The sequence below is a fragment of the Vulpes lagopus genome, chromosome 6, assembly GCF_018345385.1.
Source record: "Vulpes lagopus strain Blue_001 chromosome 6, ASM1834538v1, whole genome shotgun sequence".
Lineage (NCBI taxonomy): Eukaryota > Metazoa > Chordata > Mammalia > Carnivora > Canidae > Vulpes > Vulpes lagopus.
The window spans coordinates 28,232,312-28,247,666 of NC_054829.1; the positions used below are offsets into that span (position 1 = coordinate 28,232,312).

General features: G+C 37.4%; 1 protein-coding gene and 1 pseudogene across 20 annotated transcripts in view; both read right to left on the minus strand.

Annotated features, from left to right (window-relative positions):
* SIPA1L1 (signal induced proliferation associated 1 like 1) overlaps window positions 1–15,355 on the minus strand; it is a 373,433-nt gene that overhangs the window by 91,918 nt on the left and 266,160 nt on the right. For all 20 annotated transcript variants that reach the window (XM_041758492.1, XM_041758500.1, XM_041758507.1 and 17 more), the window contains one exon: window positions 2,791–2,965. In XM_041758492.1, coding sequence (XP_041614426.1) covers window positions 2,791–2,965 — 175 coding nt within the window. The remainder of the gene's footprint in view (window positions 1–2,790; window positions 2,966–15,355) is intronic.
* On the minus strand, window positions 3,580–4,091 carry LOC121493282 (annotated as a pseudogene).

Consider the following 15,355-nt stretch of genomic DNA (forward strand, 5'->3'; position numbering starts at 1 on the left):
GCTCAGGGTATCCTGGAGTCCCAGGATTGAGTCCCACATCGGGCTCCCTGCTTCTCCCTCTGACTATGTCTCTGCATCTCTCACGAATAAATAAATAAAATCTTAAAAAAAAAACTGGCAATTACTATTTTTGTTTGATGAAAACTACGAATCAACAGATCCAATCACATTTACACTGCTGAATGTAAAGAATACGATCCTTAAGAACAGTTGAACTGGAAAGCTTTCTCTCTCCCCCTCCTCTTTTTTTTTTTTTTTTTTTAAAGAGTGGGGAGAAGCAGAGGAAGAGAGAGAGAATCTTATGCAGACTCCATGCCCAGAGCAGAGCCTGACTTGGGGCTCAATCTCATGATCCTGAGATCAAGGCCCTGAGCTGAAATAAAGAGCTGGGATGCTTAACCAAACTTAGGCACCCCAGTATTTTCTGTTTTCAATTATTATATTAAAAGAAAGACTTAGGTGACACAAAATAAGATTGGACAAAATATAGTGAAATGACCTCTTAGCATACAGAGCAAAGTCTCATCTCTGGGTATGCCATGGCCAGTGAGAGGCTGCTGGAGTATGCAGAGGCTGGTTTTGACCCTATCAGCTCAGAGAGAGATAACAAACTGCCTCTTTTCTGAGCTTTAGAATAGAAATATTCTCTTTCTGTTACCTGGAGAAAAACTGATACTCTGAAAGGGCAGAAAAAGAAACTACAGACTCTTCTGCTCATCAGTTTTACCCTGAAAGGTTATAGAGGCCTGCCACGAGGGCACTGTAAGTGAAAAGGGAACTCCTTCCCTGCTGAATTATTACATTATAAAAACGTGCCATTAGAGACAGTTTGCTAATCTAGGTTTATCCCCCTCTAGCTTTCACAGTCATTGGGATATTGGGACAAAATATGCATAGAGTGCTTATTTTGCTTATTCCAGTGTCTTACTTGATGCCACACTGCTTAATGTATCATCCTACTATACACTTCTCACATTGACTTTCATCATGAAGAGGTGCCTGGGAATATGTGAATGCACAAAAAATACAGTCTTTATCAGTTTCTAATCTAGCCATTCATGTATAGAATCAGGGTGCTTAAAATGTCCACAATAGCTGAACTCTGGAAAAGAGCTCAGATGTCCATCAACAGATTAACAGATAAAGAAGATGTGGTATATACATACAATGGAATATTACTCAGCCATCAAAAAGAATGAAATTTTGCCATTTGCAGCAATGTGGGTGGAGCTAGAGGGTATTATGTATGCTAAGCGAAATAAATCAGAGAAAGATAATTATATAATCTCATTCATATGTGGAATTTAAGAAACAAAGCAGATAAACCTAGGGGAAGAGAAGGAAAAAATAAGATAAAAACAGAGAGGGAGGCAAACGATAAGGAACTCTTAACTCTCAGGAATAAACTAAGGGTTGCTGGAGGGGAGGTGGGTGGGGGCATAGGGTAACTGTGTGATGGGCATCAAGGAGGGCACTTGATGTGAGGAGCATTGGGTGCTACATGCAACTGATGAATTACTAAATTCTACCTCTGAAACTAACATACTATATATTAAAAAAAAAAAAAAAAAAAAAAGAACCAGGGTGCTTATTATATTCTCTTCCCAGACCCTTTCATATAGCTCTTTGTGGTAAGGATAATTTATATAACACAACAAATTGGGACAACATGAATGAAGTGTATTGGGCAAATGTCAGAGCATCTGGAAAAGAAGGGTCTCAGGGCATATTGAGATTGAACATTTTATGCACTTGCAGGCACAGTATGGAACGTTAAAATAATATTTAAGAGTTGAGGCTATTTATGGGCTTTAATAGTCTCTCTTGCATGTCGTTTCCAAGTTGGCAACAGCAAAACCATGGCAACAGGAAATTCTTCCCTGCAGTGGAGTTTATGAATGCTTTTCTGTTTTCATGACTCAACTCCTTATTTAATTTCCTGTACAGAAAATCGGAGAGATTACTATAGACTGCAATACAGATGTGCTAATCCAAAGACCCTCTCAAAGAAAAACAGGTCACAGGTGTCCATGGATGGATCTTGAGATAAAATTTAAAACTGTCTCTTCACAGACACACAGCAGACATCAACATACTCTAACCTTAATAGATACTTAGGAACTTAACTATGTTATTAAAGATTTGGGGAATGACAGTGTAAAACCTTGTATGTTCATAAGCCATAGCTAAAACAACTGTTTCATCATTGTACTTTTAGTCAACACATATCAGGAGTGAAACTAATACCAAAGCTAAGAAGCCGATTTTCTTAGGGATTCAATTAGACTATGAATAATAAAAATAGAAAATAAGCAAACAAAAGCCCTCAATGTTAATAGAATACATACATACCATACAAAGGCTAACTGCATAGATGACTGCATCAGGATTACGAAAGAAATTAATGAAAGTAAAAAATTCTAGGGCTTACAACCAGATGGTTCTAAGATTCTGGCATTTTTAACTCACTCTAACATTCAGCTAAATATAGTGAAATTTATGCAACACTATCCAGGAGCAATTCTGCATGATTTGCACCCACTGCTCTACTACTTCATCAACACTTCTGATAACACTATTTTTTTTTTTTTTTAACAGTCCCATCCTAGTTACTTTGATTATAGTCTTCAATTGTTTTGGTGCCACATCCTCCCTCTCTGGCTTCCTCTCCCCTATCACCAGCAGTGTTCCGCAGTAAATGGCAATGTTGTTTTATGGGCAATTTAGCAGATGAACATCAACACAGCAGGAAGGAAATAAGCCTAGCAGGAGAGTCTAAGTATTTCTTACTTTTGGTGTCAAGCTGCGCACGATACTTCTCAAATCCTTTGAGCCGAACACGCTCTCCCAATAGCTGAAGGAATTCCTCAAAGGCCGGGCCGGCTGACTCATTGTTGTACATCTCTTCTTCAGTGCTCTGTCCGGCTCTGCAGTACATGATGCCAACCTTCTGCTGATAGTTCAGCTGTGGAGAGAGGCAGTACAGTGCATATAAATAGAGACAGACCCACCTTGCCCACTAACTTTTAGGAGTCAATAGAGCACACGCCCATCATATAGCTAACATCTCTCTTCTCTTCAAGTCATTTTTTCTTTTTTAAAGATTTTATTTATTTATTCATGAGACAGCAGAGACATGGGCAGAGGGAGAAGCAGGCTCCCTACAGTTCCCTGATGGGGAACTCAGTCCCAGGACCCTGGGATCACCACCTGAGCCATAGGCAGGCACTCAAGCCCTGAGCTACCCAGACAGCCCCCTTGAAACCATTCTGTTTTAATTTTTCTGCCTCTAATCCAAAAAAAAGAAAGAAAAAAAAGAAAGAGAAAAAAAAAAAAAGACAGTAGAACAAGCATCTATAACTATAATCTTCACAAATTTAGATAAAAGGCTAGGAAAACGAATTAACATTTCCTGTACACCAAGATCACACATCATTAGAACAGATTTTGATACTGTAGGGAATTTCTCTGAATGGATTACAAATACAAAATGAGTCTATAAAAAAACATCTTGACAACAAAAGGTAATTTTTTTAACATATGAAAAGACATTTTATTATTATTTTGCTATATAACATATTAGTGAATATACTCAATTGCGTTTCTCAAATGGCAAATGTGACAAAAGATAACATCTTTTTGATTCCTGAAAACCTCAGTATCATCTGTCTTTGGAGGATCCAGTTTCCTAAGACGTCTATGATACTGTCCGTGAGGATACGATTCTTAGTAGTAAAGAACATTTTGCTAAGTTGTTCTATCATGAGTCCTTGCTCAGAGTGTTCATTTTTTTCTTCTAGTCTGGTTTTCAGCACTTGGTCATGTGTTTCTTCATTATTATGCACAGGATCTGGCTGAAGGATAGGTTTTGTATGCTCATATGGAATGTCCACAGAAGGGTGGTAGCATACTATTGTCCTGCCGTCAGATGTCAAAGCAAGCTCTACTTTGCAATTATAGTCATCTGGTAGAGGAGAATACGTAGGTTTATGACAAACACAATACAAAGCTCCATTTTGAATTGGAAATAAATGTTTCCAGACAGTTCTGTTTGATATTGCCCATTTTACTGCTGCCAATGCAATGGTCAATCAAGATGCTATTGGGTGGTGTGAAGGATGATTTGAAGAGAGACGGATTTTAAATTCTGCTTCCACACGTAACTATTTTCATCCCTGTGTCAGCAGCACCACGAGCCCGCCATTTTACCTCAATCCCAGTTTTTTTAAATCATCTCCCCCTTTTAGAAAGGGAAGGCTTTACAAATTTAAAAGCAGAGGTTCACTTTATATAAGATACTTAAAAATATATTGTTTCACACTAAAAAGCCCATAAATCTACTTGTGAGGTTTTTTGTCTTTGGTAAAACTGGAAAAAATTTCATTCCCCATGCCATTTTTCCAATATATTAAATTATAAATCTGAGTTATATCTTTGTTAGAGCATTAGCATCATCAACAGTGTACTTTTCAAGTATTTTTCTAAAAGATGAGTGCCTGAATAGAAACTTTAAAAGGGGTTTCATAATGGCAAATCAGCTAGTGGCAAATATTCCTTCCTCAGAGACATTAAAACAAATCATTCAGGAGATTTAAATATGATATAACATTAATCAAAATATTTATACATCATTGAAAAGTCTAGTCATTCTGCAAACAAATTTTAAGGTGGTATTAGTCATTTAACAAGATGTTAGTTTTTCTTTTTCATATTTATTTATTTATTTATTTGAGAGAGAAAGAGAGTGCACGTGCGGGAAAGTAAGGTGGGGGGAGAGTAGACAGAGAGAGAAGATCTGGAATAGACTCCCTGCTGAGTGTGGAGCTTGACATGGGGCGGGATTCCAAGACCCTGAGATCACGACCTGAGCTGAAACCAAGAGTCAGACGCTCAGCCGACTGACCACCCAGAGGCCCCAAGATGTTAGCTTCCAATATAAAAATTTAGACTTTTAACTCCCCACAGAAATCGAGGTGCTCCATACTGCTTTGTCCTCTTTCCAGAGTGGCACTGCAACCACTGCATCAGTTAATTTTCATCTCCCAAAGTGAAAAGGGGAAGGGAAGAGGCAAAATTTTAATAGCTAACATTTACTGAATATTCACTATATGTCAATTGCTGTTTAGTATTTAAGATACATTAGCTTATCCTCACAACAGCCCATACAGCTAATATTATCCTGTGTGACATATCAGCAGAGTAGGAGCACAGAAAGAGGAAGTGACTGGTCTAGTAGGGAGACACAAAACCACAAACTCAGTCCCGTGACTCAGCGCCATTAAATATTACCAAGATTCAAGCAGTCTTGATTTCTAGCACTCCAACATAGTCCACAGCCTCTGATTTGCACTTCTGAAGTTGAAAGGTTAAAAATCAAATTTAAGCAAACACATCTGGCAGTAAAACTTGATATGGGATTAGTACTTTTAATTAATTAAATTAATTAAATTATTATTTATTTAAGTACATTAATACTTTTAATTTATTCTACATTATGTGAATATTCACATTTTTCCCCTGTGGAAATATTAATGTGATTGTGGGGTGCTCAGAACCCACTGGGAATATTACTATATGATGTATACATTGTTATCCTTATAAAATGTGGACATTTCTGAATTCTGAAACACATCCAATCCCTGCCATTTTACATAAGGGACTGTGAACCTGAGCTACTCTTTCCAACTTTCTAAACCAAATGACTCCGAATAGTAACAAGAAAATGTCATGGGGGAAAATCTCTCACTTGCCTTCCTCCCTCCACTGCATAGTACCTATTTGACAAGGAAGCTCCACGGCCTTTATATAACCCCCCCAGACATGAGAGCTCCCTAAAAGTGCTATAATTGCACAGAATTGACTCCACCTTGCTCTGCCTATACCAGCAAGCAGAAGGTAAAGTTCCAAGTATGAAACTTTCAAATAACTGGATACAGCAATAATGGAATATTATTTCTACTTCATTTAAGTTATTGACAGAAACACATTTGACTTCACTTATTTTCATAAACCACATGTAGGAAAAACGAAACAGAAGAAGTTAGAATAAAACCTACTGCACACTACTGACACTGCACCCTTCTCTCTGCTGGCCTGCTTCAAATGTCTGACCGTGGCTGACTAATGCTTACAGTGGGACTCCCACAGGTAGAGATCGCACCTTGGCTTTAGAATTAATCTGAGTACCTACCCTGTTAGGTCTCAACAAATAAAAAGTAGTAGTAGGCTCTGTGTCAACTACAAAAGAAGTCCTTAATACAGCCAGATCCTTACTCTCTCCCTGCATGGAGAGCTATCAAAGAGATGAAACCATGTGGAGAAAGGAAGGGGCTTTGAGTGATTTGCTGTTTGGCTCTGTGCCTCTCAGATCAGCCTTCTTGTGCCACAATGCAAAACAAAAGTCACTCTGTTCCAGAGAAAGCATCACAGTGACACTGGATTTGTAGATGGCTTTTTAAGACTTCTCAGATAAAGGCCTAAGATTTCACTGGGCAATGTTCAAAAGGATTCGTTTATATAAAAAAGGAGTTCACTACAGAGGGAAGTAAAGAGACTTGCCCCAAACCTCTGGAGAAGCTGAATCCAAGGCCAATGAGACAGTGTGCCACCGTCTTTTGACGGATTTCTCCTACTCTAGTGAACTCCATTGGCAACTAGGAGCACAAACTGGTGTCTGCTGCTTGTGAGAAGAAGGAGCCTTTAAGAGGATTAGGAAATGTGTTAGAATGTCAAATTTCCTCCGGTTTGAAACTGTGCCAAATGTCACTGTTCTATCCTCTAACGTGACAATACTACTGTTCTTGGTTTCTACTGCAATTAAATCAAGGTAGGTGGTATTCTCTGAATGCAGGCTCCTGGGATCCTTAGTCAGCAACCATGTTCCCTGCCAGGGTAAGAGGAGCTGTTAAGGAGGAGTTATGTAAATATAATAAGGAATGTGTCATGAGAAAGAGCAAATGTACACGGAGTCAGAGCTAAGGTTTGGGGTTTTGAGTCATTATTAGGTTATATATATAACAGCATTTTTTTTTTGAGACACACACAAACACATCTGTATGGGTTTACATATATGAATATATAATACTTCCATGTAATGCTCCAAATGGAGTTATGATGACACCAGAAGCCATTCTGGGAACACGTTGTATCTATCCACAGTTTAGGATTATTGCTTTGGATAATCTCAAGGTCATGCTATACAAAAGTCCATGCTTGCATATCAGCTTTTCACAGAGAGCATTATGGCAGTGTTTGGAACCTCAATAATGTTCTATCATAAAAAGTAATGATGGTAAAAAAAAAAAAAAAGTAATGATGGTCAATAGGACAAAGGCTTATATTTGAGATGAAGCTCTTGAAAGCAAAGTATCCTTAAAACGCACCAAAAGTGACATGGGCTCTCACAGCTAGGAACCATCAGTACACAAAATTGCTCTTCCTCTAATGAAGTGGATATTTCAACAGAATCAAAGGAACAAATACTGCCATCTGATTTGCAAAGCCCTGAGTTTCTGGGAAGATGAATGATAAAGTCAGAGCCCTCTGGCAACAGAAACAGATGAAGCATCAGCTTCTCAGAACTGATCTGAAGTTCTGCATTTTCAACTCTTTTTGCCTAGTGTCCCAGTCTCAGGAAGGCTACTGGGGCGGCAAAGACCATGAGAACAACTGACTTCTCAAATTCCTGTAAAATCTTCATGTTGTCTGACTTAATCCAGAAATTTAAAAGTCACTATGAGTCATAGTATTTCATTTTGAGGCAGTTCTCAGAGTGTGGGCCATAAAGCCCTGAGGGTGCTTGAGCTTTGCTCTGGGACATAGCTATTTGGAAAAAGTTTGATCCTTTCAGTTCGTGCTTTTAAATTCTGTTCATTAGTACAACAGCAGTGTTTAATGTGAGGATAATTTTGCCCCACTACTGAGGCAAAACCATTTTGAGATTACTCTCTGCCATATGAACTGTGAGGTTCTGCAGTCTGCCTGGTGGAAGCAGAAACTATTCCCAGACTTATGGGAGGTCCGAGGATTTGCCCCCCTAAACCTGTAGGGTGGTTCTTACCTTAGTCTCAAGTAGCTTCCTCAAATGCACACACACTTGCTAGTACTTACTTACTTCTGCAAACCCCACCCCTCCTTGGCTTCCCTGAACTCACATGTAAGTCTCAACCCAGAGAGACTGCTGGGCTTCTCCCAGATGCCCCTCCCAATAGTGCGGTCTGGAAACTCCTCAGGCAGAAAGCTGGTGTGATCTAACCATTCATTTAATTTGTAGCCCACCTCCCAGAGATCACTGTCCTTTGCTGCCTAATGCCCAATGTCCTAAAAATCACTGTTTCATTGTTTTGCCTAGTTGTTTTTAAAGTTGTTTCAGATGGAAAGATAAATCCAGTCCCTCTTTTCTTAATCGTAGCTGGAAGCAGAAATCTGCCTTGAATTTTTAAATTAACTTTATTGGTATATAATTTTTCAATAATAAACTGCATCCATTTGATGTAATGAGCTCTAATACACTGTACCACCATCAAAATACAGAAAACTTCCATTATCTCCAAGTTTCCTGATTCCTGTTGTAGTCAATCTCTGCATGAACTCACTCAGATGCTCACTGGTATTTTTTCCCCCACTATAAAATAGTTTTGCCTACATTTTTAAGAATATTTTTGTTGGGTAATATCCACTGTGAGGGTTACTCTTCTGGCACTCTAGAAACCTGTGCCGGCTTCTACCTTCTCTTTAGGCTTCTGAGCCCAACAAATGGTTGATGTTAACAACTAATTGTTCTATTCTACTTATAGTCCTTCTTCCAACAGTTTGTAGTTTTTCTCTTGTTCTTCTGTTTTCAGAAATTTGTATCCTGATGGACACATGCCTGATTTTCTTTGTATTTATTGTGCTTAGGGCAGTGCTCCATAAATCCATCTTAATCCATTATCTTTCATCAACTTTGGAAATCTTTCTACCAATATTTCTTCAAATATTGATTCTGTACCCCAAATAATGCTTTGTTTTCCTCCTGGGAATTCCGTCACATATATGTATTTCATTCTGGCTCAATGCCTTTAACGTAGTTTTCTGTATTTCTCATTTTTTAAAAAAAAATTTTGGGGGGGTTCTTTTTTGTCTCCATTCTTCAGTTATAACTTTTCTGGTAACTGCACTCCTATGTCTGTTGCAGCATTATTTACATAACCATACTATGGAAGCAGCCCAAGTGCTCACTGACTGATGAATGGATAAAGATGTGGATATACACACACAATGGAGTATCACTCAGCCATAAAAAAAGAATGAAATCTTGTGATTTGCAACAACATGGATGCATTTAGAGAATATCATGCTAAATGAAACACGTCAATCACAGAAAGACGAATGCCATATGATTTCATTTATATGTGGAATTTAAGAAACAAACAAGCAAAGGAAAAAATGGGGGGAAGACAAACCATTTGTTCTTAACTACAGAGAACAAACTGATAGCTACTAGAGGGGAGGTAGGCAGGGGGAGAAGAAGGGGATGAAGGGGATGGAGATTAAAGAGTACATTTATCATGATTTTAAAGAAAAAGGAAAAGAAAAACAATTTTCTCATAGCTTATCCTCAATCCATCAATTTTCCCTTTTGCTCAATATGTTCTTAAACACATCTATTGAAATGTTAACTTTTGGCTATATTTTTCCATTCCAGAATTTCAATTTGATGGTCTTACAGATGCAGTGATCCCTGAGCTTCATTTTTTAATTCTGTAGCCCTCATAAAATTAAGGTTCATCTGTCACCTAACTTTTATCTGCAGCTTTATGTGGACTTAAGCCTCAAGCCTCTCATACAATAGCGAATGTCTAAGGAAAAAAGCATTGCATGATATTTTGATGAATACTATTTTCTCAATTACTTCTTTCCTGGATCAAGTTTTTGGTGTTATGTTTCAGAACTCTTTATCAGGTCCTAGGTCCCAAAGATTTTTTCCTATGACAGTATGTCAAAACTCCTATAGTTTTACATTTCAATGATCCATTTGAATAAATTTCTGCATGATGTGTGATATTTAGATCAAGATTCTTATTTTGTCTGTGTATATTTAATTATCCCAGCACCTTTGCTTGAAAAACCTATCCTTCCTACGCTGAACTGTTCTTACACCTTTGTTAAAAATCACTTGGATATATATGGGGATGGATGGTATTTCTAGTTTCTCTAGTCTGTTCCATTGATCCCTTAATCTGTCCTCCCAATAATAAAACATAGTTCTGATTACTATAGTCACATATTAAGTCTTAAAAATCAGGAAGAATAATAATTTCTCCCACTTCATTCTTCTTTTTCAAAATTGTTTTAGCTATTCTAGTTCCTTTGCCTTTCCATATAAGTTTCGGAATAATCCTGTCTACAATTACAAAATATCTTATTGGGATTTTGATACTGTGTTAACTATATATCCATTAGGAGAGAACTGAATCACTAATACGTTGAGTCTTCCAATCAATGAACTCGGCATGTCTCTCCATTTACTTAGGTCTTCTTTGATTTCTTTCAGCAACGTTTTATAGTTTTTAGCACACTAGTCCTATATATGTTTTGTTAGATATATAACCAAGCACTTCATTTTTTATTGTGGAATTTTAAGTGGTACTGTATTTTAATTTTAGGTTCCAACATTAAGAGAAATCAAATTGAGAAATCAAATTACTTTTACTCCAAAGTAAAAAGCTTTTGTGCAGTGAAGGAAACCATCCAAAAAAGGAAAAGACAAACTGCTGAACAGAAGATATTTGCAAATAATATATCTGATAAGGGATTAATAAACACCCAAATCACATAAAGAATGCATACAACTCAACACTAAAGAAAAAATAACCCTATATAAGTAATCCAATTAATATGGGCAGAGAACCTGAAGACATTTTTCTGAAGAAGATATACAGATGGCCAAGAGACACATGAAAAGATGCTCAACATCACTACTCATCAGAGAAATGCAAATCAAAACCATAATGAGATATTACCTCAGAATGGTTAAAATCAAAACCACAAGAAATAATAAGTGTTGATGAGGATGTGGAGAAAAGGGAACCCTCATGCACAACTGGTGGGAATGCAAATTGGGGCAGCCCCTGTAGAAGACAGAATGGAGGTTTCTCAAAAAAATTAAAACTGAAAATGATCCAGTAATTCCACTCTTGCGTATTTACCCAAAGAAAGTGAAAACACTAACTCAATAAGATAAACGAACTCCTATGATTATTACAGCATTACTTCCAACAGCCAAGATATGCAAGCAACCTAAGTGTCCATTAATAGATGAATGGATAAAGATGTAGAATACATATACAATGGGATATTACTCTGATATTATGATTATAATCATAAAAAGGAATTAGATCTTGTCATTTACAACAACATGGATGGACCTAGAAGACATTGTGCTAGGTGAAATAAGTCAGAGAAAGACAAATACCATATGATTTTGTTTATATGTGAAATCTAAAATATACCAACAAACAAAGCAGAAACAAACCCATAAATATAGAGAACAAACTGGCGGTTGCAGGGCGGGGGTGGGTGGGTGCAGCAAGGACAAAATGGGTGAAGGGGAGTGGGAGGTACAGGCTTCCAGATATGAAATGAGTAAGTCAGGGGATGAAAGATCAGCATAGGAAATATAGTTAATGGTACTGTAATGTACTGTAATTACTGTAATACTGTAATACCGACAGACGGTAGCTACATTGTGGGGAGCATAACATAATGTATACTCTTGTTGAATCACTGCCCTATACAGCTGAAACTAATATAACACCTTGCGTCAACTATACTTTAATTAAAAGAAATAACAAAGATATCAAATTGATCATTGTGAATTGATGCTGAATCCTACAATGTTGCTGAACACATCTCCATAGTTACAGGAAGTTTTTGTAGATTCACTGGGGTTTTGTACACAGACCATCATGTCACCTGAAATAGGGACAGTTTTATTTTTTTACTTCCTTCATCTAACATCTTTTATTTCCTTTTCTTGCTTTATTGTGCTAACTAGCACTACCAGCACCATGTCGAATAGCAATGGTGACAGCGTATATCCTTGCCTTCTTAACACTAAGTCTTTCATCAGTAATAGGATTTGAGCTATAGATGCCTCTCATTAAGTAAGTTCTCTCTACTTCCATTTTTATCATAAATGACCACTGTGTTGTTCCTCAAATCCCATGGTCCTTAGTCAATCTGCCTCCTCTCTACTTTGCAAATTCACTTTATGTTTGCTTCATATACAGTCAGTGTACAAGGTTTTTACCTGTACTAGCAGGAAGAATAAGCAAAAAATAGATCTCTCATATTTCCAGGAGCAAAGGTACAAACTTACTTCTAAAAAATATTTTGTTCGGTGTTTCTGGTTATTCTCATTTGGTGGGCTGTTCTGCAGCAAGCTACTCTGTCATTATTGGATATGAAGACCTTGCTGGGATCCCTGGGTGGCGCAGCGGTTTGGCGCCTGCCTTTGGCCCAGGGCGCGATCCTGGAGACCCGGGATCGAATCCCACGTCGGGCTCCCGGTGCATGGAGCCTGCTTCTCCCTCCACCTGTGTCTCTGCCTCTCTCTCTCTCTCTCTCTCTGTGACTATCATAAATAAATAAAAAAAAAAAGACCTTGCTAATTTTTTAAAATCCTCATGATTCACACTGATAGTGTTTACTTTGGCTTGTTCTTCATAAACACGACCACTTTCTTAACTGCTTCTTAAAGACTCATCACTATACTGCCCCCTAAGAAGAATGTCAGACACTGGAAAAATTCACTGTTGTGAGCAAAAAATGCTAATTAGAAAATTTATCCTCACTGGAAATTACTAACAAAAATTAGATTGCTTTTTAAAAATGACATAGATACTAGGTAGGAAAGTTATTTAAAAAATCTGACTGAGATGCTGTCAAAATTATTTATATTTGTGCACATATACTAAGCTATTTTTATCTTCACATAGCATTAAAAGAATTCTAAACAACACAATAATCTAATGTGTGAAATTTCTCAAAAAAAATAAAAAGCTTCATAATGGGTATTAAATTGGTAACAAATGTACCTGGTTTTGATTTGACATTAAGATGAATTTCTATTATATAGAAAAAGGCTCTTCACTGCAGCATTGTTTTTAATAGGAAAAGACTGGAATTAATCCAAATGCCCATCAATAGGGAAGCTGATAAATTATAGTATAGCAATACAATAGAATATTATGCAGTCATAAAAACAATGGGAAAGCTTTCTAAATATTGACATAGAAAGATCTCCAAAATGCATTACTCAGTGAAAAAAGAAAATGTCCACAAGATGTTATATTCTGTATAAGGAAGAATTAAGTCTCTATATGCATATTTGATGATATCTATACAAAGAAAGAAAGGAATACTTAAGAAACTGATAAAAGTGGTAACTGTAGGAAGGGGCGGCAGACAGAACAGTAGGAATGGAATCCTTCTGAGTACACATAATTACTTTGATTTAATTACTTTGATTTCTGTACCACTTGAAGATATCAGCTAGTTATGGTACATTCCACAGGAAAGAAACTAGTTTAGATTTTTATATTAAAACTGAATTTAAAACACAATCCACCACTGAAAGTCAGGACTGAAATATCTGCACCCAATTACTCTGTCTTTTTGGACTGCGAACCAGAGTCTTCACTGCATGTCTGTGCCATGCCCAACTCCATCACAGTAAACCGCAGTCCTACCATAGCCAAAGGTCTTCCAAATGCTACTGCTATCAGCTGTGTTAATCACAGAATCTTACCACTGGAAAGGACTCCAACCAGTCATCCAAACCTAGCCTCACCCAGGCAAAAGAACACAGATGAGCTAGTGCAGAGTAATCATTACTTGTGAATAGACAAGATAAAGCTACCAATGCCACCTGATGACTGTCACGTGTATTTCCCTCCTGATAATGTACATAAACATCCTTGAGTTATCTAAAACCAATGTGGTGTCCACCTGAACTTTAACTGTGTATTAGCTGTTTTCATAATCTAGACGAATAAAATTTCAGGAATGGTAATTGTTCTGCCAAAACTTCATTCATATAACATGGGTTTTGGGAAAAGTGTTTTCCTTATGGTTCATTCTAACTGCCTGAATCAAAGAATAAAGTGGCTGGTCAAACTCATTTGTCCTCAGTAAAATAGTGCAATATAGCAATGAATAGGCTACGCCAGCAGAGAATATCCTCCATATCCTTAATCAAAGAATCCGCACTAAACATAGCTGCTTTCCTTAACATTTATTCTTGAAATATTATAGACCTAATTAGATATGATCGTTTTCCCCTTTAACTTCAGTAACTTGAAGGGTAAGTTTTTAAGGAATAGAAAACCCAATAAATATTTTCATTTCTTTCCATTTTTAAGAACTATCTAGAAAAATAGTAGAGATACTCATTTAGGTAAAACCACCACTGTGAACACGAAACTTGACATTTCCTATTGAAAACAGGACTACCGATTTTCTCTACTACAAACTGGCAATTGTACTTTAATATGTTATACTTAATATTGGGCACTCAAGCCAGCAGCAATAATGTCTGGAGCCATCTTTCCAGTTTCTTCTCCCACTCACGGGAGGGAAAGGAGAATGGGGTGTTTGGTGCATTGCGTAAGAATGTAGGCTCTGGAATCTGCATTCCTGGATTCAAGACCTGCCTCCACCGACCCTAATTATGAATGCTGGGGGCTTTTGGCCTCTATGTCTCAGTGTTCTTGTCTGTAAAACAAGAACATTCACAGCACTGACATCAAAGAGTTCTGAGGACTAACCAAAATAATTCATGTAAATTGCTTCACATGGTGCCTGGCTTGGTCACTGCTCAATAAAAAAAAATATCTATTTTTATTACTCTTTTCCATGTGCCTCGTACTTCTGTTCAGCTAGAGTGCTTTCATCCCTCTGTGCTTTGTTCTTATTGTTCTGAGTCTAGACCACCGCACTGCTTGCTCTCTGGCCTGATGAAATCCTCTTCCCCTCCACGGCCCATCTTGGGAATGGGCCTAACCAATCATGACTTGGCCTTGTTGGCTTGCACCTCTATGGCTCTTCGTTTGCAATTCTCTTATTATATTCATTATATTAAACCTGACTTTCATTATAGTAATTTATGACCTTGTCTTTTTCATGGGTGAGGACTGTGTCTTACTAGCCTATTTATTCTCCATGGTATTTAACAATCTGCAAAGAGTGGTTCTCAATAAGCATTTATTAGATTTGAAACAGTTGTGCTTACTTATGATGGTGAGCATAACATTATCCTGCCTGTACTAGCAGCTCTCTCATGGGATGCTTACAAAGATTAAATGAGATAGTG